Source organism: Phocoena sinus, chromosome 13 (genome assembly GCF_008692025.1).
Source record: "Phocoena sinus isolate mPhoSin1 chromosome 13, mPhoSin1.pri, whole genome shotgun sequence".
Lineage (NCBI taxonomy): Eukaryota > Metazoa > Chordata > Mammalia > Artiodactyla > Phocoenidae > Phocoena > Phocoena sinus.
In genome coordinates, this window is record NC_045775.1 from 83017689 (window position 1) to 83043988 (window position 26300).

At 36.2% G+C, this 26300-nt stretch overlaps 1 protein-coding gene across 10 annotated transcripts in view; it reads right to left on the minus strand.

Moving 5' to 3' along the window:
* Window positions 1–26300, minus strand: part of TSGA10 (testis specific 10) — a 101659-nt gene that overhangs the window by 14231 nt on the left and 61128 nt on the right. For 9 of the 10 annotated variants that reach the window (XR_004352893.1, XM_032653138.1, XM_032653133.1 and 6 more), the window contains 6 exons: window positions 25025–25179; window positions 21015–21070; window positions 19714–19882; window positions 16037–16147; window positions 12258–12443; window positions 4302–4511 (listed from right to left, as the gene is read on the minus strand). Coding sequence is in view for 9 of the 10 variants with exons in the window: in XM_032653138.1 (XP_032509029.1) it covers window positions 4302–4511; window positions 12258–12443; window positions 16037–16147; window positions 19714–19882; window positions 21015–21070; window positions 25025–25179 (887 nt within the window). In the remaining variant the exon portion in view is untranslated. The remainder of the gene's footprint in view (window positions 1–4301; window positions 4512–12257; window positions 12444–16036; window positions 16148–19713; window positions 19883–21014; window positions 21071–25024; window positions 25180–26300) is intronic. The other variant, XM_032653136.1, reaches the window with a different exon arrangement.

The window sequence follows — 26300 nt, forward strand, 5'->3', positions numbered from 1 at the left end:
CACAACTGACACTGCAGAAGTACAAAGGATTATAAGAGACTATTACAAACAACTATATGCCAATAAAATGGACAGCCATGAAGAAATGGACAAATTCTTGGACAGGTACAATTTTCCAAGACTGAACCAGGAAGAATTAGAAAACAAAAACAGACCTATCACAAGTAGTGAAATTGAAACTGTGATTAAAAATCTTCCAACAAACAAAAGTCCAGGACCAGGGGGCTTCACAGGCAAATTCTATCAAACATTTAGAGAAGAGCTAAAACCCATCCTTCTCAAACTCTTCCAGAAAATTGCAGAAGGAGAAACACTCCCAAATTCATTCTATGAAGCCACCATCACCCTGATACCAAAACCAGAAAAAGATATCATAAAAAAAGAAAATTATAGACCAATATCACTGATGAACATAGATGCAAAAATCTTGAACAAAATACTAGCAAACAGAATCCAACAGCACATTAAAAGGATCATATACCATGATCAAGTGGGATTTATCCCAGGGATGCAAGGATTCTTCAATATACGCAAATCAATCAATGTGATATACCACAATAACAAATTAAGGAATAAAACCATATGATCATCTCAATAGATGCAGAAAAAGCTTTTGACAAAATTCAACACCCATTTATGATAAAAACTCTCCAGAAAATGGGCATAGAGGGAACCTAGCTCAACATAATAAAGGCCAGATATGACAAACCCACAGCAAGCATCATACTCAACGGTGAAAAACTGAAAGCATTTCCTCTAAGATCAGGAATGAGACAAGGATGTCCACTCTCACTACTCTTATTCAACATAGTTTTGGAAGTCCTAGCTACAGCAATCAGAGAAGAAAAAGAAATAAAAGGAATACAAATTGGAAAAAGAAGAAGTAAAACTGTCACTGTTTGCTGATGATATGAGACTATACATAGAAAATCCTAGAGATGCCACCAGAAAACTACTAGAAGTAATCAATGTATTTGGTAAGGTTGCAGGATACAAAATTAATGCACAGAAATCTCTGGCATTCCTATACACCAACAACGAAAAATCAGAAAGAGAAATTAAGGAAACACTCTCATTTACCATTGCAACAAAAAGAATAAAATACCTAGGAATAAACCTCCCTAAGGAGGTGAAAGACTTGTACTCAGAAAACTGTAAAACACCAATGAAAGGAATCAAAGATAACATAAACAGATGGAGAAATATACCATGTTCTTGGATTGGAAGAATCAATATTGTGAAAATGACTATACTACCCAAAGCAATCTACAGATTCAGTGCAATCCCTATCAAACTACCAATGGCATTCTTCACAGAATTAGAACAAAAAATTTTACAATTCATATGGAAACACAAAAGACCTTGAATAGCCAAAGCAATCTTGAGAAAGAAAAACGGAGTTGGAGGAATCAGGCTCCCCAACTTCAAACTATACCACAAAGCTACAGTAATCAAGACACTATGGTACTGGCACAAAAACAGAAATATAGATCAATGGTACGGGATAGAATGCCCAGAGATAAACCCACGCACATATGGTCACCTAATTTACGACAAAGGAGGCAAGAACATACAATGGAGAAAAGACAGCCTCTTCAATAAGTGGTGCTGGGAAAACTGGACAGCTACATGTAAAAGGATGAAATTAGAACACTCCCTAACACCATACACAAAAATAAACTCCAAATGGATTAAAGACCTAAATGTAAGACCAGACACTATAAAACTCTTAGAGGAAAACATAGGAAAAACATTCTTTGACATAAACCACAGCAAGATCTTTTTTATCCCACCTCCTAGAGTAACAGAAATAAAAACAAAAATAAACAAATGGGACTTAATTAAACTTAAAAGCTTTTGCACAGCAAAGGAAACCGTAAATAAGACAAAAAGACAACCCTCAGAATGGGAGAAAATACTTGCAAATGAAACAACAGACAAAGGATTAATCTCCAAAATATACAAATAGCTCATGCAGCTCAATAACAAAAAAACAAACAATCCAGTTAAAAAATGGGCAGAACAACTAAATAGACATTTCACCAAGGAAAACATACAGATGACCAAGAGGCACATGAAAAGATGCTCAACATCACTAATTATTAGAGAAATGCAAATCAAAACCACTATGAGGTATCTCCTCACATGGGTCAGGATGGCCATTATCAAGAAATCTAGAAACAATAAATGCTGGAAAGGGTGTGGTTAAAAGGGAACCCTCCTGCACTCTTGGTGGGAATGTAAACTGATACAACCACTATGGAGAACAATATGGAGGTTCCTTAAAAAACTAAAAGTAGAACTACCATATGACCCAGCAATCCCACTACCGGGCATATACCCTGAGAAAACCAGAATTCAAAAAGAGTCATGTACCACAATGTTCACTGCAGCTCTATTTACAATAGCCAGGACATGGAACCAGCCTAAGGGTCCATCAACAGATGAATGGATAAAGAAGATGTGACACATATATATAATGGAATATTACTCAGCCATAAAAAGAAATGAAAATGAGTTATTTGTAGTGAGATGGACGGACCTAGAGTCTGTCATACAGAGTGAAGTAAGTCAGAAAGAGAAAAACAAATACCATACGCTAACGCATATATATGGAATCTAAAAAAATAAAATAAAATGGTACTGATGAACCTAGTTTCAGGGAAGGAGAAAAGAGGCAGACATAGAGAATGGACTTGAGGACATGGGGTGGGAGGGCGAAGCTGGGGCAAAGTGAGAGTAGCATCGACATATATACACTACTGAATGTACAATAGTTGGCTGGTGGGAAGCAGCAGCATAGCACAGGGAGATCGGCTTGGTGATTTGCGATGACCTAGAGGGTTGGGATAGGGAGGATGGGAAGGAGGCTCAAGAGGGAGGGTATATGGGGACACGTGTCTGCATATGGCTGATTCGCTTTGCTGTGCAACAGAAACTCACACAGTGTTGTGAAGCAATTATACTGCAATAAAGATCTATTAAAAAAGAAAGAAATTCTGCAATATGCTACAACACAGATGAACCTTAAGGACATTATGCTAAGTGAAATAAGTCAGCCTCCCAAAGACAAATACATTATGATTCCACTTATGTGAGTTACTTAGAGTAGTCAAAATCATCAAGACAGAAAATATAATGGTGGTTGCCAGGGGCTGCAGGGAAGAGAGAATGGGGAGTTATTGTTTAATAGGTATAGAGTTTCAGATTTATAAGATGAAAGAAGTTATGGTCATGGACAGTGGTGATGGATGCAAAACAATGTGAAAACCTCTGAACTTTAAAATGGTTAAGATGGTAAAGGTTATATGTATTTTAACCTTTTAATAATTTTAATAAGAGAAAAAATATTTAAAGACTAGTAAGTAAGCAACAAAACCTGTAGTAAACATCCTTAAAAGATTAAAAAATAAATATAAATCATTATTGATTTTATATTTAGTTCTGCTAAGGGTAATAATTTTAAAGATTACTAATCCTTTTGGTTATGGTGTATTTGTGTATGTGTATCAACATATAACCAAAATGTGTTGATATTTCAATTATACTATGCAACTTGAATACATATCCCTTCAGGATTCAGGCTCCATCTATTTTTCCAGATGCATCTCAGCCACCTGGCCATTGCAAATGACTTACTACTCACTCAAGAGCTTACTTATAACTTCAGACCATTGCCTAAGTGGTTGTCCCCTCTGAATGGGATGCCTCATCACTTCTGAGTTCAGTAGTGTGCCCTTGTGAACTCCTCTCTGACACCCATAGGCCAAAAAGGAATTCCCTCTCTGAAAACTTGAGCATTCCTTACTAGTAAAATATTCACCCCAAATAATTTGTATGTCAATACCAGGAGGCCCTTGAGGGCAGGGGACTGTATCTTTTGAACATTATATTCACAGTGGCAAGCACAATGTCAGGCACATGGTAGACACAGTCAAGTGAATTACAGTTTAAAAGAACTCAGCCAAATAGTAAATTTTGCTTAAAAGGATATCATTAAAGTTATTATTTTGCTAGATAAACCTCAGCCTCATGGTTCTTTGCTGATTGATATGTCAATGTGTTTTATACTTCTTTTGGCTAAAAGTAAATGCAAATTACACACTCAAAGGAAGAGCTTCTGTTATGGTCTTGAGTTGTTTGGAACACAGCATAAATTAATTTCTTGGACTTTAAAAATAAAATCTAAAGTTGAAAGGCATGGCTTGATGTAATATTTTATTAAAAAATAGTTCATTTTTTGAAAATGGTGGTAATTTTATAGTAATATTAAAAGAACCATTTAAAAACATAATACATACCATTTCTATTTCTTGATCTTTAGCAACCAGCTGTCGATTAAGAAGTTCTTTGCCTGAGTCAAGTTTAATGCAAAGTTCCCTTGTGGAAGACAAGTCTGCAAGGGCAGACACTTTTTCAAACTGAACCTTCTGAAGCTCCTCTTCCATCTTTACAACAGACTTATGTAAAGTAGCAATCTGGGACTTGTAAGACCGTTCTGCATTTAAGTGCTGCAAGGACAAAATTATTATATATATGTATTTTTTTAACTTGAAAAAAACCTACAGCATGGAAAACAAAGTGGGTCAAATATTTTAACGATAATACTTTTAGATTATAAGGAACTTTAGATGATATAGGTGGCAATAGTATGCACAAAACATTCTGGGAAAGATAAATTTGGGCTTCAAATTTCTATATATAAAATCCAGGAGTAAAGTGGTCAACTGGTCGTTCTTTTTTTTTTTAAAATAAATTAATTAATTTATTTATTTTTGGCTGCGTTGGGTCTTTGTTGCTGCACACAGGCTTTCTCTAGTTGCGGCGAGAGGGGGCTACTCTTCATTGCAGTGCGCGGGCTTCTCACTGCAGTGGCTTCTCTTGTTGCAGAGCACGGGCTCTAGGCACACGGGCTTCAGTAGTTGCAGCACATCGGCTCAGTAGTTGTGGCACACGGGCTTAGTTGCTCCGCGGCATGTGGGATCTTCCAGGACCAGGGATTGAACCCGTGTCCCCTGTATTGGCAGGCAGATTCTTAACCACTATGCCACCAGAGACGTCCCTGGTCATTCTTTTCAATGTATTTAGAAAACAATTTAAAAGTCTCATCCCCAAAGTGAGTTGAGATATACACGTTTGGCCTGTAGTTCTGTCTATATTTGCCATAGTTCCAATTATTCTACAGTATAAATATTATTATTGTTAAAGACAAAACATTATCTACTGTTTCATTCACAATACCCATTTTCTAATTCTTGAATGGCATGCTGATATGGATCATAATATCATAAAATGAGAGCTGATAACTCTCTAGCACTTACTAATACCTCTGAGGGAAAAAGACTCCGGGCAAGTATAAATCAAGAACACGTCCACATTATGGAAAATAAGAGCATGTCTTTAAAACTGTAATATAAGAGTCAAGTTATATAAATGCTTTCAAATGTTCAAGATAATTCCACACACCGCCCCTTTTTTTTTCAGAAAAATGTCTTATGTAAGTGCACTGCCACCTACAGAGTATTTGCTATTATGTGAGACTAACAGAACTGAGAGACAAATAAAGAAATGTTTCTGCTTTTACAAGCATTTTTACAAGTACAATGCACAAAAAATTGCTCCTGGAATAAGTTATTTGGCCACAATTCACTCCTACTTTTCTGCCTCCCTTCCTTCCTCACTCACTCAATTTCTCACTCATTCTTCAAACAACTTTCTATCCATCCATCCACCCACCTGCCCATCCATTCCATACTTATTGAGTATATTCTATGTTCCAGTCAATGTGCCTTGATGCATATCCAATGATAAGCAAAATGGTCTCTGCTCTCATGAAGTTTCCAGACTATGGGGGAATCATGCATTCATAAAATAATCATACACATGAATATGTAAATATATATTAAGCAAATATTTCTAGAAAACTATAGAACACAGGAAAGTGACCTAGCCTGATGGGATCGGGGAAATCAGGAAAGTCTTCTCTAAGTAAATGACACTTGAACTGAGATCTGAAGAGTGAGTAGATATACAGTGTGTTGGGGGAGGGTGGCTTTTCAAATCAGAGGATGCTAAGTGCAAAGCAAGAGCAGAGAGAAGGCTAGTATGGCTAGAGCTCAGAGACTACAGGGAAGAGTGAGAGGAGGTGCAGTTGAAAAGGTATATAATTTACAAAATAGAGCCTAGTAAGCCATGTAAAATTTAGGTCTTTATTACCTTTATTACAATTGACAGATCTTACAGAGTAGGTTATGTGATCGGTTTTGTGTTTTGAGAAGAATGCTTTGGACGTTTCAGGTTCTAGTAAAATAGCTGATTAAGCTAAGAGGAAAATCTGGATAAAATAGAATAAAAAATTATTTTTGCAGTTCATAGTCGAACTTGCAGGTAAGAAAGAGAAATTCTCACATGCCGCAAACAGAGAAAACAAAACCAGAGCAAGGAGCAAATGAGCAGGTCTGAAGCTAAGAGTTGGGGGTTGGAAGACCCAGTAATGGCAAATGGCTTAACACACTCAAGTAAGACTAGGAGACAAGAATTTAGGACTAATGGAGAGTTGGAATTGAGATCTCCATATAATCTGGGACCCTTGAAAGGAGACTCCAGGAAAAAAAAATCCACTCAACCTCACAGAGAGACAACCAAAAGTTTATCTTGACCTAGTCTCTGGATAAGGAAAAAAAATGTCTTCTGTAAGAAACTGAAAACTTTGGTCTGGCTTCACCCAATTTTGGAGTCTGACTTTACCCTGCCATACGCAATTCTAAACTTTAACATAATGTTTGTTCCATGCCTATGATAACTCAGAGTCCTTTTGTAGAAGCAGATGCACCTCCCTGAAATTCATAGTGAAGCACAACAGGAAAGATGAACGTTTTCTGTCTGTGTTGTGGAGGTCTTGAGAGCTACTCTCTATCACAAAACGATCCTCTAGTCTCCATTCCTGGCAGATTTAGGACTTAAGAGTTCCCAGGAAATCCTTTCTCCCACATGTTCCACTTGTGTTTTTACAATAACTCCTGTTTTCTTGAACTAGCTGGAGTAGATCTCTTTTCCTTACACTTGAACAAGTTTTAATATATAAATGAATTTACTCTGACATGTGAACACATATTAAATGTCTTCAAAAATGTTTTCCTTTTAGAAAAAGTGAAAAATGTATCCTTAGGAAATCCCAAATTTCAGTAACATATATTCTGCTAAGTATATTTTACCAAAGTTCTGCAGAGAACTGGATTTTTAGAATTGGGTTGAGCATGTTTTATACCAAACTCTTGGCCCTGATCACTATTGCCCTTAATATCACCTAAAGTCAACCCTCCTGGATTTGATCACAAGGTTTTAGGATCAAGGATAGCAATATTGTCATATAACAATGACAAAAACAAACAACACTGATATTGAAACAAGCATACCAATTATTTATAAGGTTCTTTGAGCAAGAGTTATTTACAGTGATTAAAGGAGATGATTTTTAATATATTCATGACAAACAAAAGAAGCAACGATGAATAAAGAATTCTGTAAACATATGGGTAGATACAAATAAGGATTGACAAAGAATAAGAACAATAGTAATGATTTATTTTTAAGAATATAAAAACAAGGTGGAACTAAAATAGTACACAACAGTATCATAAAAGATTGGTGTATGTGTGTGTGTGTGAAACAGAAAATAAGAGAGAGGGCACAAGATCTAGTAAGCAGTAGTTTTATGCTCAGTATTCAAATTTTCTCAGGATCATATATTATTGTTTAGGAGGAAGGTTGGAGATACTAACAACAGACTTTGTTAAGTATGCATATTATAATTTTAACTACCAAAAGAAGAGATTGAGAACATATAACTTCCAAACCAATCAGCAGTGGGGTAGGAAGTGTGTAAAGAAAATAAACACATAAAAGACATATAAAAAAAGGATGTTCTTCAGAAATGAGGGTGAAATAAGTACTCTTTAAAACAAACAATACGTGAGAAAATTCAATGCCAATGTACTACAAGAAACGGTTTTTTTTCCCCCTCAGTTGAAAAGAACTTAGCTCTTACCACTTTATTTTATTTTACTTACTTTTTGTTAACTTTTTTTCTATTTGTTACTTTATTTAGAAGAAATGTTTAAAGGAACTTCTTCTAGCAAAAAGGAAATTATAGTAGATGAAAACTTGGATCTCCCCAAAGGAATGAAGAGCATGAGAAATAGTAAATATGTGGGTGAATAAAAAAGTCTTTCATATTTTAATTTCTTTAAAGATAACTATTTAAAGTTAAAATAATAATGTACTGTGGGGTTTACAATATATGTAGAATAAAAATGGAGGAACAGTAGGATAAAGAATGGGAGGGGGAAGTAAAGGGGTACTAAGAAGTAATCTATTATTTGAAGGTAGACTGTGACAATTAAAAGATACATGGTCTATACTCCAGAATAATCAGCAGAAAAAAATAATGATGTACAGCTCATAAGGCCATAATCGAGATAGAATGGAATACTAAAAAAAAATACTCAAAAGAAGGCAGAAAAAGAGTGAAAAGGAAACAAAAAATAAGTGGGACAAACAGAAAACAATAACATGGTAGATTTACACACAACTATATTAATAATTCCATTAAATATAAATGGCCCAAAGACAACTAAAAGACAGATGTAAAACAGGATAAAAAAGCAAGATCCAACCATACGCTGTCTAAAGGAATACTATTTTAAACATAAAGACATAGAAAGATTAAAAACAAAAGCATGGAAAAAGATATACCATACAAACAATAATTAAAAGAAGTCTGAAGTGGCTATATTAATACCTTACAAAGTATACTACAGAATGAGAAGCATTACAATGGATAAAGAGATGAATTCATTAAGAAGTAATATAACACAGATTCAAATACATGAAGTAACATGACAGAACTGAAAGAAAAAATACACAAATATGTTTGGAGATTTCAACACTCTTCTCTCAATAATTGGTAGAACAAGTAAACAGAAACTCAGTAATGATAGGAATTGAAAAACACTATTGATGAACTTGACCCAATAGACATTTATAGAACATTTTACCCAACAACAAAATAATATACGTTATATTCATGTGTACATGGAAAACCCAGAAAGATGACCATATGCTAGCCATACAGTCTCAATAAATGTAAAAGACTGAAAAATCAATAACTAGAAAGGTATTTTTCTTTAAATCTCCAAATACTGAAAATTAAACAATACCACAAAATAATTTAAGGGTAATCAGTAAATTATTTTGACATAAAATAAAATGAAAACATATCAACTGTGTAGAATAAGGTTCCATTTCTGGCACGGCAGTGTGAGCAGCTCCACAGAACCAGTGAAAACTATAAAAAAGCAACCTTAAATGGTCTTTAAATAGTCTCTGGAAATGGTCTTAAGAACATACAGTAAATGAAGAAATACTTTTAAGAAAACCAACTAAAACTGGGAGAAAACAGGAAAAGTCCGTGACATCTGAAGTATGACCCTCTCTCCCCACACCCAGCTCAGCACGATGGAAATTTCACTCCAGGTGGGTGCAGCTAAAAACAATGCTCCCTCTCCCCTCAGTATTCAGTCAAGAACTATAGTGTATTCCCAGGAGAGGGAGGCTATCAGCATTTCTCATGCCACTCCAAAAGCTACTTAGTTCAGAGGCCAAGTTTCTGGCAACACTGTCTGGGAGATGGGGGCTCCCTTCTTCTGACCAGCCTCTCCACATGGGATGGAGGTTCTATCTTGTTTGTGGCATACTGAGAACACTGGCTCTGATTCTCCTTGACACAGGTTATTCATAAGGAAGAGGTTCCATACCTGGAGAGGGACGCTGAGAAGGCCAGAGGCTACAGCCATATACCCACCATTCCCTCCAAGTGCCCAGATCCTAAAGTGGGCACGTCACTCAAAGAGAACTGCACCACTGTCCCCATACCAGCTTTAGAGCCAGGGCTCAGAGATTTTGCCCAGGGAGAGAGAGAGGCCTTAAAGCAGGAAGCTCCTAAATTCTTCCAAAGGAACTTTACTTCATTTACAACTGACTATAGGAAAATTCAAGTCTAAGGCACTCTCAAGAACAATGGAAGGTACAGCGAAAATACTTCGAGGCTATGTTGAAAAGAAATTTAAAAAAGAATGGTAAACTCCTTAAGAGATACAAGCTCCACCACAGGGCAGCTAGTTTACCAGTGAAAATTAGGGGAAGAGACTGCTAAGAAGAATGTTCTTGGGTTCAGAAAAAACTCAAACATTGACCTCAACAGCTATCCCTGTAAAACAACCCAAATTTAATTGAATCAGTCTATGAAGCAATTTGTGCTTGAGGGCACTGTTGAAAACAATAAAGCAAACAGCCAGAGATTAACTGGGCTTAACAGCTCAGTGTAGTAAAGGAAGAGAATCAAAAAAGGCCCTGCCAAAACCACTGTCATTGCAGGGTAACTGTGGATGCATTCAAGGCCGCACCTCTGAGGAGAAACATCAGAGGCTTCACCCTTCAACGGGAAAGGGGAGAAAGAGATTTCACCAAATAATCCAGCCAGTCTCTAATCATATAAACAAGCAGCCTTCCAGTTTCTGTTCCAACATGTAAACAGCTTAGAGATCATCACTCCCATGCTCACAATACGAAAAAAGCAGAAAATACGACAATAAACAACTCCTCTTTGATCTGTCAGAGAATTGAAGACATAAAATGAATCACTGCGCCCAAAATATAGAGGAAGGTAAATACAGAGAATTGCAGCTTACCAGGAGGAGAAACTGCCGTTGGAGCTAGCAACCGGTAGCGACACTTAAAGGGTAATTGACCACCTGCTAGAGACTGAGCATGAACTAGCTTGAGAGATACATCCTCCCGGGCTCCCAGCCTGAGGAGAACCCCACATTTTTATTAGTTTTACCTCCTGCAGCCCACTGGGTTTTCAGGATTAATATCCGAGAAAAATCCCCTCATGCTTCTAGCAGGGGGAGGGGAAAAGTAACCATTTTGAATAATCCCACAGAATTCTGTCCTTCTTGACAAAGGTTTGCCCTCAAAGGAGATGATTTTGTGACAGCGTAACCAACATGGTTGTACCAGAGCCTAACCAATGTGGAGGGATGGTAGTACCTAACGCAGAGCCTCTCAAGCCTTTCTACCTCATCTAAGGGAGAAAAAAACTGAGAAACACTGGTGAAGGTCACATCCCAGGGGCACATGCCCACTAAAAGACTAAGACCTAATCGTAGGATAAGAGAACACATCTCCTCCACCTACACGTCACTACCACATCAACAGGGCTCCTGTATAATAATAGGAGGTCACAGTTGAAAGAACTACAAGGTTCAGACTCTATTTAAGGAGTCTCTTAAGTGAACCCAAAGACAATAGAGGAGACAAAGAAGGACACCAGAAGGAATTTTAGCCTCTCTGACATGCACGGCTACAGTAAACAGTAATCATAGCCTAACTCATAGATAAACACAAAACTTCACAGTAAAGGCCTATTTACCTCAGTAACTTTTACCAAATGCTGCTTGTTGCAGCATTTTATTATAGAAAAAGTGAAGACAGTTAAATGTCCTTTAGTATGGGAATGAATTTTAAAAATAAAATATTTTATTCAATGACTATAGAAGCAACTGTTTAGATGTACACTCTATGTATTAAAATAGATACATTTCAAAATTATAATATTGAGCAAAAAAGGCAAATTGCAAATAGATACCTACAGTATATTATCACTTAAAAAAACTTAAAGCACACAAAACATTATACATCATTTGTGGGTGACAGATATGTAGAAAAAGTACAAACATATGACAAAGAGTTATACAACTGACATGAAAGTTCTACATACCAACCATTAGGGAGGGAGGAGAAGAAAGGATGAGGAGTTGTATCTGCAATGTTTCGTTTTTTTAAATAAAGAGAGACTTTATTTAAATAATAAATATATTCTTTATAAATATGGCAAAATGTTAGCACCCTTCAACTTTGGAGATGGGCATATGTGGGTCTTTTATATTACTTTTGGGGAGGGCACTGTTTTTGTATGCTTGAAATAGTTTCTAATTTTTAAAAATGCTAAAGATTATTCTAGTTGTAGAGTAGGTAAGAGATTAGAGAACCAGAGCGGAGAACAGTTAACAGACTGCAATTCACAGTATATTTAAATAACTTAAGTGTTTGTTTATACACTTAATTTACGGAAAGCCAAACAAAACTCTTTTAAATATGATACAGGATGTACTACAGGCATATTTTACCAAACTTACCTGCTCGACCTCTCTGTTGAGGGCATCTACCTTTTCTTTTAATCTGTTACCCTCTGCCTCAGCAGTGATAAGTTCTAATTTGAGGGTACTGTTATCTGCCTCTGCTTGACGGGACTTATTTTCCCAGTTTTCAGCATCTTCACTGGCTTTTCGGAGTTGGTCCATCATTTGCTGGTTCTCAGATTCCTAAAAAGCAAATCTTAGGTATTACTTTAGGAGAGTAAAATGTTAAACATGTGATGCAAATTAAACATTATTTGCCAGGCCACTGGGAATCTACTTGCCACGATGACCGACTGTACCACAATCTCAAGGACTCCTATCTCTACTCTCAGTTTAGAAAATTGGTCATCCTGTAATTAACAGAAGGGAATGGGAGCAGGATCTGCCCTGGCTGCTGAGTCACACTCACTCATCTAGTAAAGTTTTCACTCTTATCTTCAAGACCTCAATGAACATGTTCTTCTATTTGCTTTTGTTCAAACAAAATCCTCATTGCCTCCACATAGCTGCTTACTGACTACTTGCTGGTCTGGTTTCCGAGCTTCTGCCTCGACCTGACCTTTTGTATCTGTGTAATTCCCTTGTTCCTGAGTGCTCTTCTGGGTTGTACTACGGCTACAGAGCTTCTGCCTGCTTGCATATCTTAAGCGTCAGCTTCTGATAATTCTCTTGGTTTGGCATGTTTCCTATCTGGTTCCTGCCTTTCATTCATAACCCCAGCCTTAATTTCCTCGATCATGGACTGTTCTATAATTCACTTTTGCTCACTGTTCTAATAACTTGCCTGAAGTTGCTCAGAAGTAAAATATGGAACCTATGCCAATAAACACTACTCATAAATATACATTCATGTATATACTGGGCATACAGTATAGAACCACTGTTAGAACCTATCATGATCAAGTTCTATCATGATGGACTGACTAAAGTAGGATCCCATTTCTAAAGGAAAACAATCAGCTCCTCAAATAATATATTATACGGAGTAATAATTATGAAGCTACTTTAAAAAATATTATTTTAGTAGTATGGTATGGCCAACTCGTTCTAAAAAAATCATTCATAATTTTCGTAATTCATTAAAAAGGCACTAGATCTCTTCACCTCCTACCTGTTAATAAACAGTTCAGAAACACTGGAATAAGCAACATCTAATTGTATAAGGCAAATTACAATAAACAACATCGCATTGTATAAAGCTTTCAAATCAGATTTTTCTCATAAATATGATTAATCATGAGACTGGTTGAAATTCAGCTAATATTGCCACCTTGTGGTCTGGCTGTACCTTGACCAATATGAAGGATCTTTGCCAAGTCTGTTGATTAACAAGTTAACATACTAAACTACTGTATTGGCTTTTAAGATTCAGATATTCCAAATGTGCCAGTAGGAATCTGATGTGTGTTTTCTATTATTGTACTAAAAATAACAGTTGTGTACAGAGTATGTACTTGGGAGTTACATGATATAATATACATAAACTGAATTTTACCCACATTAATTTTTACCCTCTTTAACTTTCTGTAGCACTTATTGTGTGTGTCATTCTCTTAAAAGTGCCTTATAGCTTTATGTAGTTAGCTGTGGATGTACCATCTCCCCAGTAACCCCTCAGATTCCTCAAAGATAGGAACCATTTTTATGTTGAATTCAGTTTTCTAAGGTAGGAATCATTTTTATATTAAATTTGGCTTTGTGACTAGTTAATATATGGTTCCAAGTTTAAGCAGTGAAAAAGACTGCATTAAAACATCTCTCTGCCCTCTAACCACTTAGTGCCCTCCCTCCCAGCAGCCGGCAACCACAGTTTACCCTTTTCTGTACCTGCCCAAAGCAGCCAGAGCAGTGTGGGGTGCAAGATGGGCAACATTATAAAGAAAGTGCAACTGATCTTTGGTATTCTCCAGTTCTCTCTTTGCAGATCTCTTTCCCTCTTTCTGGTGCTTCCCCACCAGTTCCCTCTGGTTGACCACTGGGCTCTTTACATCCCTCCACCAGGGCAAAGGCAAAGCTGCTGCCTCAGCTGGAATCCTTTGCACTTCCTGTCTGAATTATGGATACAGCCTCTCCTAACTGCTCTTCCCCCTCTTTTGTTACCCTTCTGATTTATTCTTTTTCCAACATTTCCTGAACAATCTTTCTAAAAGGCAATTCTTCAAATAACTTCTGTGTATGTTGTAATGAAAGCTTCCTAAAAATACAGTTCAGACATATCCTTCTTACCTCTTTATTACCACCCACCTTCACATTCCACTCTAGCTACAGGAGCTACTTTTCCCCCCTCTACTTGTTGTCCCCACTGCCGGGGGTGCCATTCTGTTTCCTCGCAGTTTTTCAACTCTGTCACCTCAGTGCCCAGCATACTGCACACTGAATGGATGGGTGATGAATAAAGGACTCGACAATCCTTAATGGACCTCCCTACCAAAATGGACCCGTGATCCTTTCTCTCGGGGGGTGCCTGGATCCATCCAGCTATGTTGTGAAACGGAGTCTCAAAAAAGAACTCACATGAGGATGCTAAAAGCTGAGAGGAGTTTGATGTGTGATGTCTGAAAATACAATTCCAGAATCTAAAAGCCCCAATCCCTAATGGTGGAATTTCAGGTAATGCGATGGGCTAGGGAGAAAAAGTGTCTAACACTGACTGAAAGCTTACTACGCTAAACGTTGTTCAGATAGTCTTTTATTTATATTCTGCCCTATTCCAGAATAGACTTAGATGGCTCACTGTGCTAGGCGTATCTTACTCACTTGGGTGCTCTTCCCGATTACTGATGGCACACTGAGACTGAGGGAGGTTGAGTGGCCTACAGAAGTCCATGGCATTAGTGAGAGGAAGAGTCAGACCTACCTGACTCCAAAGCTTCTGTCCATTTATGACATTACATCGCTAGCACCTTCAACTCAAGAAGGGTAGGAAATCACCTGATTTGGCAACACGAGGCTGCTGCCTTACTGCCTGAAACCAAGGGTTGCAATTCAGGAGTCCTTAGACTCTCTCACCTCTCAAAGTCCTGTGGTCTTATGTACACCATAAATAAATGCTCAAGATATGTTTATGGACTGAAATTAAATGAAATGTTAAATACAATGAGGAAAACTGTTTGGGGGAGGAATTCTTATTAATGGTTTGATTGTTACGTAAGTAGGTAACACCACACCTATTACGGGAGTCAATCCAACACTATTTTATATAATAGTTTATCAAATGGACATACCTAACATCCTTGGTCTAGCTGTCTCTTTATTCCAGGGTTGTCACACATGTGTCCAAATTTATTGGGAATCATCTGATATCAGACATACCAGTCGACGTGTGTCTAGTCGACTGGTTACTAACAGAGAAATGGAGAAGAGAGCCATCTGCCCTCTGGTCCTGGGAAACAGGTGGCTCCACAACAGAGAGATCAATTCTGACCTGCTACACAGTCAGGTAGAGCCTCTTCTGTCAAAGGTTTGTAACTGTAAACTACCATTTCCACATATAAGTGAGCCCAACTTGATTCTGGCCCCTTGTTCTTCATCCAGTTAGAAGGATTCTGCTTATCTAAGATGGCTAAGTGGCAAATAAAAGGGGTGTATCCTTGAGTTACCCTTCTGGACATTGGTGACATTCTAAATATATAGTTAACACGTAATTGTCAACATCAAAATAGGTTATGCCTTAAAGAAATGCACTTGATTCAGCTGTCCCTATGAGTGCAATCAACCAACAGCTTTAGTGAAAATTCAAGTGTCTTGAGCCAAGGTGGAAATATATATATACGTACTTCGGACTTTAATATATTCTTCAGCTTATTAACCTCCAAATTAGTGTCTTGAACCTTCTGTTTAATGTCACTAAGCTCATTATGAGTATCATTCAGTTTTTTAGACAGTGCCTATAAGAAAAAGACAGTTAGATCTGACTACAGAAAATTAAAAATTGCTCTATGTCAAAACTACCATAAATTTTTAAATATTTACAGTAAATATAAATAAAAATTAATATACCTAATATATAAAGCTCATATAAAGACAGTGAGAAAACACAAGAGTCCAAACAGTAAATGGGCAAAGAACCCAAACACAATTCACAAAAAGGAAGCGTAAGTGGATAATACTTGAAAAAAGTTAAAATTTACTAGTAATCAAAGATATGGTAAGGAATGGGCGTTTCCATGTATTATTAGAGTAAATGTAAATTTGAGAAAAGCAAATCTGTGATCTGCTACCTGGTGATGACATGAGACATTTTTAAAAGCTCATAAAAACAAGAAAGACAAAAATGTTACTTTTTGTTAAAGGTGGGAGATGGATACTTGGGTATTCACGATACCCACGTCCACTTAGAAGGTTTTTTAATTTAAAAAAGAAACCTCATAAGCGTTTGATTCAATTTGAAACTAAATCTATAAAATTTAATGAAAAAGAATGTTTATTAAGGCATTATTTGCTATGTGACAATATTTATTCACATTAGGTGAATGATGCAGTACATAATAGTATCTACATAGTGGTAAAACCACACAGAATACTATGAATTCATGAGAAATGTTTGGAATAATTTTTAATAACAGAGAAAAATGTTAATGTATATTTGAAAAAAATCAGGATAAAACAACTCAATTTGTTTAAAATCGTGGTATTGAGGAAGAAATTTTTTTAAGGTTTCTGCTTTCCAAATCTTTTATGATATGGGTTTTTTTCTTTTTTTTAACATCTTTATTGGAGTACAATTGCTTTACATTGTGTTAGTTTCTGCTGTATAATGAAGTGAATCAGCTATACATATACATATATCCCCATATCCCCTCCCTTTTGCGTCTCCCTCCCACCCTCCCTATCCCACACTTCTCGGTGGTCACAAAGCTCCGAGCTGATCTCCCTGTGCTATGCGGCTGCTTCCCACTAGCTATCTATTTTACATTTGGTAGTGTATATATGTCAATGCTACTCTCTCACTTCGCCCCAGCTTACCCTTCCCCCTCCCTGTGTCCTCAAGTCCATTCTCTACGTCTGCGTCTTGATTCCTGTCCTGCCCCTAGGTTCATCAGAACCATTTTTTTTTAGATTCCATATATGTGTTAGCATACGGTATTTGTTTTTCTCTTTCTTACTTCATTCTGTATGACAGACTCTAGGTCCATCCACCTCACTACAAATAACTCAATTTTGTTTCTTTTTATGGCTGAGTAATATTCCATTGTATATATGTGCCACATCTTCTTTATCCATTCATCTGTCAATGGACACTTAGGTTGCTTCCATCTCCTGGCTATTGTAAATAGAGCTGCAGTGAACATTGTGGTACGTGACTCTTTTTGAATTCTGGTTTTTTCAGGGTATACGCTCAGTAGTGGGATTACTGGGTCATATGGGAGTTCTATTTTCAGTTTTTTAAGGAACGTCCATGCTGTTCTCCATAGTTGGCTGTATCAATTTGCATTCCCACCAACAGTGCAAGAGGGTTTCCTTTTCTCCACACCCTCTCCAGCATTTATTGTTTGTAGATTTTTTGATGATGGCCATTCTGACCAGTGTGAGGTGATACCTCATTGTAGTTCTGATTTGCATTTCTCTAATGATTAGTGATGTTGAGCATCCTTTCATGTGTTTGTTGGCAATATGATATGAGTTTTTAAACAACCTGCAGTCCACAGAGGGATCCATCTTCTACTCTTGGGCCCTCTGACCCAAACAAAGGAAAAAACTATTCTTGAACATTTGTATATTGTTATGATACTAATTTTCTTCTTCTGATTATAAAAGATGTTTATGAAGGTGTAACAAACAACTATGATGTTACAGTAAGCTAATAACTGTTAAAAAATATTTATCTAGTGATTATGTGAAACACTCTACATTCTTGCCAGGCATATTCTCATCTACTCTCCATTTTTACAGTTGATAAACTGAGAGAAGTTAAATGATAGGATCACACAGCCAGGCAGGGGACTTGAACTCATGTGGGTCTTAAACACTCCACTCTATTGTCTTCTCATGTAGAACAAAGCATGATATAAAGTGCTATGTGGTTTTATCCCAGCTACATTAAAAAGTTCATGTAAAAGATAGTATAAAAATTTTTTAAGTACATTGAAAATCAGTAAAAAATACATTAACAGTGGGTAACTCTGGGTGGTAAATATGAGAGTTTTAAATCTAATTTTCATAAATATAAGTTATATTTACCTTTAGCCTATTTGCTTTAGCTATAAATAGAGCACACAAAGTAGATCCTATAAATTCACATCTCTTGTTTTTATTGCTATTAACTTTTAAAAAATAAACTTTCTTTTAAAATAGTTTTAGACTTATAGAAGAGTTATTAAAATAGTATAGACAGTGCCCATATACCCTACACTTAGCTTCCTCTATTATTAACATCTTATATTAGTATGGTAAATTTGTCACAATTCATGAACCAATATTGATACATTATTGACTAAAGTCCATATTTTATTCAGATTTCTTCCATTTTTACATAATGGCCTTTTTCTGTTCCAGGATCCCATTATTCATTAATTTTTGAACAAAGTACTTTAACACCTCAGGCAACTTTTTAATAATTAATCAAGTTTTGCATCTTTATATCTGATTATGTAAATTAAAATATTTAACAGTTTAAAAAATACAGACTTTTATGATGCAAACTGAACACATTGAGAGTGATAGCAAAGCAAGGGAAATTATTTGGACCAAATATTTTAAAGGGGGAAGAAAGTTTCCAAGTAGAATTTTTTTTTTTCTTTTTCTTTTTTTTTTGTGGTACGCGGGCCTCTCACCATTGTGGCCTCTCCCGTTGTGGAGCACAGGCTCTGGACGCGCAGGCTCAGCGGCCATGGCTCACGGGCCCAGCCGCTCCGCGGCACGTGGGATCTTCCCGGACCAGGGCACGAACCTGTGTCCCCTGCATCGGCAGGCAGACTCTCAACCACTGCGCCACCAGGGAAGCCCCAAGTAGAATTTTTTAATGTTAAAATTAAAAGTGATATTGGTAATGAGAGCTCTGGATAAAGCTGAACTGTACTGGCTTAGAGAGGAAGTAATTAAAAGAGAAATTTTCCTAAAAAGAATCACAGTGCTAAAGAGGACCGAATAATGTATCATGGTCTGTATACTCATATTCAAACGGAGTAACAGTCCATCAGATAAATCTATGCTTTTCTTAAAAATTTCGGAAGGTTATCTTCATTTGTTGATTTATTCAAATATTTATCCTTCACTAAGGAAGTATTTCCTAAGGTTTAATGCAATTCTATTATACCCCCGTTCCCTCTTTTCTCTGATATTTAAACTATATGTCTGAAAATTTCACTTAGAAATTATGTGGCATATTCTGTGTAATAAAGGTAAAAAATGGCTAGTTCCAAAGCCTGAGCTTTTCTACAAAATGAAATGAGGGCTATGTCTCAGAAGAAATACCTATTTTTCTTGGAGAAAAAGACAGTAGGAACAAGTATACCTGGTTTTCTTGTTTAGCTTTAGAAAACTGTTCTTGGAGATTGTCATTCTCATGAGCCAAGATATCCCTTTCCCTGGCAATTTGAGACAGCTCATCATTTGTTTCATCCAATTGCCGACGCATTCTGGAAATGTCTTGTTCACACATAATTAGGGCTTCAGTAGACTGTCTATTCCACAAATCAAATAGTACATAAGAAGAGACATTTTATCAGAACAGAATAACAAATTTTCACAAGACAGAAGATAGACAGTTAGCATGAAAACATTTGAAGAAGTTTTAAATACATTTAAATGTGTAGGAAGAAACACTGCAGAGATAGTGCACTGAAGTTCCTCTGTGTTGCCAACATTTCACTATAAACAAGGATGCCAAATATACACAGTAGTCAATGATTTGTTAAGCATTTCAAAACTTCTGACATTCAAGTATAAGAAAGCCTTCATCCTACCTCTAGCTGCTATGGCTTAGTCTCCTCTGCAGGCTCCTCTTCTCCTGCCCTCTTAAAAATCAATGGTTCTCAGAGCTTAACCCTTAGCCTCCTGATTCTTCTCACGCTACCCCTTCTCTCAGACAATTCCTATACATATCCGTGGCTCCCAACCCTGTCTACACCCAGATGACTCTGAAATGATCACCCCAGCCTCAGCCTCTCCCTCACACTCTAGACCCTTATATTTAACTGCTAACTAGACATACTTATAAGGACATCTCAAAAGCTCTTCAAAGAAAAATCTTTTCTCACGTAGGTTCATCATGTCCAGTATTCATCCCCAGACAGGAACCTGGCATTTTCCTAGATTTTCTCCTTTACAAACACCACACTCCTGTCCTCCAAACTCCCAACCCCAATTTATCATCACCTCTGCAGCCTAGCTCATCTTTCCGGCATAAAAATCTCAAAATTCTTTAATGATTTCTCATTGCCCACAGACTCATTTGTCTGTAACACAGGCCTCTGCCTGCCTACCTAGCCTCTTCTCCTTCATTTCTCCCCTTACACTTTGGGTTCCAACACACTCACCTACTTGTCATTCAAGAGGCTCTTGAACATGATCTATGGTTCTTTGTGGCTTTGTTATTCTTTCTACCTTGAATGCCTTCTCTTTCCTTTCCTTGGCAAACAGCGTATCCTCCCTTTACTTCCCTAAACAGACTTAGGCCTCCTTTCAACATTAGAGAGTTATCACCTTACATATAACATTAAGCTCCTTGTTTCTTACTATCTTCGTACAATACCTAACATAGTACTTTGCCCCCAATAAGTGCTCACATTTTTGTTGAATAAGTGACTTACTTACCTTGATGCCTGTTCCATCTCAGCGATGATATTCTTCATGCCTGAAATGGTCTTTTCCTTGAAAAGTAATATAAGTATTAAATAAAAAATTATCTTAAACTGTTATTTCTGTTAAAACTGAATAAACTAAAAGAATTTCCCCTCCCTTTTGGATTTCCATTTGGTTTTAAACATTTATATTCTATTTTTCTTTGCTACACTTTAAAACTAAAGCCTAATATATCAGTGTGAGTACATGTACTGGATAAAAACAATAGATTATGCTCATTTAAGCAAAGACTATACTTAGGTATATTGATATGATATCATTATATCAAATACTGTTAAAAGACGTTTTGTGCAGTTATCCAGCAACACAAGAACCCCTTAAGCACCCTGTTTTTGGAAGAAAACCAATGGTTTGGCATTGTAGTGTTCTATACTGGGAATAGGACTGATTTACTTCCTTACTTCTTCATGCTATAAAACCCAGGAAAGTGAATCATGTAAAACTGAATTTAGTTATTAAGAATAATAACTTCGACCAAGTATAATATATATATGTCATCAACATCATCTTCAAAAAGCTGTTCCAATGGAATTACTTATAAAAGTATATGATTAATTTTAGGTGTGAGTTAACAAGGAGGTAAGCATTAGGCCTAGAGCAAAGGTATAAAAAAATAAATTGCTATTCTTCCTTTTCAAGGGTATGGTGAGGAAGTAGAATTAATGGAGTCAATCAAGACTGAAATGAGGGGGAATATCTTAAGGTCATCAATACCATTCCCACACCTCCTCCTTTAAAAACTCGCTGATCCTGAACTAGTTACAGATACTTTACATAGGTTCTTAGCACTAACATTAGTCCTAAAAAAGGAAAATTATTCTTTCACTAAATACCTAGATTTCACTTTGCCCTTTAAATTTTCAAATCCTTAGTAACCAAGTAGCAAGATGAAAAACTAAATCTGTATTTCCCAACTAGTGCTGTTTTTTTCATCAGAGAGACAGGTGTGTGAGTGTGTGTGTGTGTGTGTGTGTGTGTGTGTGATCTTCCTTTATTCACGTGCTCCTCTCTAGGGTATTTTTATCTCTGGTTCCCCATTCTGCTTTCTGGTAGAATGGTACAGATTCCACATCTGGCAGTAATGGGTATTGAAGTATGGTTAAAATATCCATTAGCAAAACTGTTAAACCCCTTTAAGAAGCACAAGCCAATGGAAGAAAAACTCAAAGAGACAATACCACTTAAAATGGAATATTTACACATGTTTTGAAATATAACTTAATACACTTCTAAATAAATTCTGAAAAGCTCATTGAACTTCTAGTGTTTCTGACAGAAGTTCTTTGGTTAAAATTTAAACATGGCTTATAAGCCTAAAAAGGATTTTCCTTTATCAATAGAAATTCATCTTGAAAGACTCTCTAAGAACACTGTAAAGTATCCAGGGCAACAAAATTACTGTATAGAATCCAATAATATATCCTCTTAGCCTATTTTTCTCTTAATATGACCCAAATAGTAATATTTCTTAAATTGTTGAAATTTATGCCATCATTATCAATTTGATATTCCTTGTACAATCTCAATACATCTGTCCAACCAGTGACATAGATTCAAGTTAATTGTTAAAAATTCAACCTGGACAGGATGGTCATAAATCTACGTAGAAAAAAAGAAACAAACTAAAATTTTACACAAATAATTCTGGCTTTTATGATTCAAAAATCTGTGAACTGGCTATTGAATTTTCTAACTTTAATTGGTAGCAAGTAGTAGAACATCTTTTAAAACTATGATTACCAGTAAAAATTCACCTTATTCACTATAATATAGACTTTTCCATAGTAATTTATTTCTGTAATCTCCAGATTAAACTATAAAACTACTGCTTTTCACTGAAAGGCATTATAAATTCAGCTCTGAAATATCACTCTAGAGAACATTTCCTCTTTTGAATGTCTAACACTGCTTTAAAAAGTTATTTTCCTTTCATAGGATGGATGCATTTACATTCATAATCCTATACAAAACTCTTAACTTTGAAATAGACTTGCAACTCAATATTCTTTGTGAAGGAAAAGATAATATTGGTACAGTTAGTAGAATGGAAGAAATGTGAAATACAAGATATAACAGAGGGAACAGATATTCAGAAAGAATTGAGTAATTTGTTTCTAAATATTAATGTTTCTAAGGAAAATCATGTTTAACTATTCAAAAAGTGGTTTGAATATAATGAGAAGCAAAATCCCACCCCCCAAAATACCATAAAATTTCAAAAATATTAAAAGGTATTAACTATAATGAGTCAGACTTTTCAACAAGTTAAAAGCCAATTTACTGCCTCATGTATTGTGATAACTTCAATTGTGCTCATGATTCCCAAATCTATTAACTTCAATTTTCTCTCCAAACCTTAAAATCCAAGAGCCTATGAATATTTCACTACATGTCCCAAAGGCATGTCAATAATCTTCCTCTCTAAGCTTGTTCTGTGTCCTGTGTTTCCTACTTCACACATAGGAACTATTCATTTGGTTCCAAAGTCAGAAAGCACATCTTGTCAGTCTTACTTCCTAGAGTTGTCTATTTCTCTCATGGATACTGCCACTCTCCTAATACAGTTCTTGTCATTTTACTCCTAACTAGTGTCCTTGTCACTACTCTCATTTCCCTACAATCCACCTTTTATGTAGATTAACAAGGGCTAGGATAATGTTTTAATGATCCAATTGTAACATTTCATTTTCATTATTTCAATGTTCCTCTATATCCATGATGATGGGAACTAAACTCAACATCACGTGTAGTTCTGATTTGTTGCTTATCTATCCCACCTCATCTTTTACCACCGCCCCCCCTCATCCCCCCATACTCACCTCTTTGCACTCTATTCTCTGGACATATTAAACTGTCAAGAAATCTCATGAAATTCTCTTATGAGAGCCATTGGGCTTTCATATAATCTGCTCTACTTGTTTGGATCACCCTTTCTCTAAAAAGTGCTCTACCTGTCTGGATCACTCTTTCTCTCACGGTCCCCTTTCTCTAAATCTTTTCTTGGCTAATTCCTAGTCATCTTTCAGGGCAGTGTAGGCACCATCACTGCGTGGAAGGCTTCCTAGATCTTCTCCCTCCCCTAATCCAACCCCCAGGCTGAATCAGGTATGTTTCTGACAAACTTCACTCATACATTGTGCATACGTCATTATGGTACTTAGCACATTCTATCATAACAGCCTCTTTCTTTATCTTTCTCTGAATTATACCATAGGCCTTTGGAAGGTATGCCCACTCAACCTCAGTTTCTAACATAATTCCTGGTACATGTCAATAAATGTTTGTTGAATGGATGGATGGCTGGATAAATGAATGAATTAGTTCCCTTAGAGAGGGGAAAGACCTTATGCCAGAGATGCTGCCTTTGCTTAAGACATTTGTCGAAAACAGTTTAGGAATTGCCTTCAGAATCAGTTTATGAGCTAGAAAAGGGGGTCAATATATCCCTGCCTTTTTGAGAACACCTTTTTTTTGTTGTTGTTGTTGTTTGAACAATAGAAGTGTTCAAATGAAGCTTATCATCTAACTTTATTCACCAGTTCCATGTGATCCACTCTCAAGGCTAAGGATGATATAACAACATGCCCCAGTTCTGAATACAATTACAAAGGTGGTTTTAATGAAATACACATATTGCCTCCCAAGGTGGCTACCTGAAAACATAAGTTCTGGTGTGCTTTTAAAAAGAAATCAGTCTCACTGCTTTTTTTTTTATTATGCTTTACATTTTGATATTTCAATTAGTTATTGTTAGTGAATGTTGATCATAAAGTGATGAAAGAAAAATCTATTTCAAAATATTAGCTAGTGAATTTGAACACATATTTCCTAAGACTATCTTGAAATATTTCAAAATCAGATTTTAAAGTTTTAGCTCTCTAGGAAAAAATTGAGAAAATCCTATTATTTTATTCAGATTCAAGTTCAAACATTTCTTTTAAACCACGGTTGTCAGAACATACTTTCATTGCCAAACTCTCTCCAAGGGATGCAATATTCTCAGATTTTTTATCCAAACATGCTTGCAGGCATTCCTTTTCTTTAGCCAGATCATTGAGGGTTGCACCGAGAATGCTGACTTCTTCTCGCTGGGCAATACTTTGTCTTGTAAAATTATCTAAATTTGTAATCATAAAGGCATTGTTTTAATCAAGATAAATTTTTTTTCCAGTTCAAGCAGAGTGAAATACTTTTCAAAGAAAATTCTCCTATATTATATTCAATGACTAAATATAAAGTACTGTATCCCAAGTAAATAATGGCTTTTGTTGTTAGTGATTAAAAATGAAGGTTAATCATGAAATTCTAAATGATATAAATGTAAAAGCACAATTAATACATTTGACTTAGAACAGCAAAGGATATATGTGCAAGCTCGAAAAATGGTACAGATGAACCGGTTTGCAAGGAAGAAATAGAGACACAGATGTAAAGAACAAACATATGGACACCAACGAGGGAAAGAGGTGTGGGGAGAGGTGGTGGGATGAATTGGGAGATTGGGATTGACATATATACACTAATATGTATAAAATAGGTAACTAATAAGAATCTGCTGTATAAAAAAATAAATAAAATAAATTCAAAAAAGAACATAACGGAAAAGAATATGATAAAGAATGTATATATATATGTGTATAACTGAATCACTTTGCTGTATAGCAGAAATTAACACAACATTGGAAATCAACTATACTTCAATGAAGTATATTTTTTAAAAAAAGAACAGCAAAGGAAAGTTCTTTATAACAAGTCCTCAAAGTAGAATGTGTGGTGGGGTAGGGGAGGGTGTGTGGATGAAGCATGTGGACTATCAATTTTCCCCCCTCTAATTTCACCTCCCTCTAGCTTAGCATCACTGTTGGATGTAAGCTGGTAACTAACAGATCTTAATAAAATATCCAGTTAAGTCATCTTCAGAGTCAAATATCTTCTAGTATTTTGGTTTTTCTAAAGTAGTGCTATAAAAGTTCCTAGAAAAAAAATCATCCCAGGAAGTCTGATTTGATTTGTGAGAACGCTGGCAAGCCAATGTCACTGCTGAAGGACTGAAAGATGGTGTAGAATAGTGGTTTCTAAATTGTGGTTTCTCAACCAGCACCATTGGCAGCACCTGGGAACTTGTGAGAAATACAAATTCTTAGGTCCCATCCTAGACCTACTGATTGGAAATTCTGAGTGGGCAGACCAATTTATGTTTTAACAAGCACCCCTCCCAAGTCATTCTAATGCACAGTA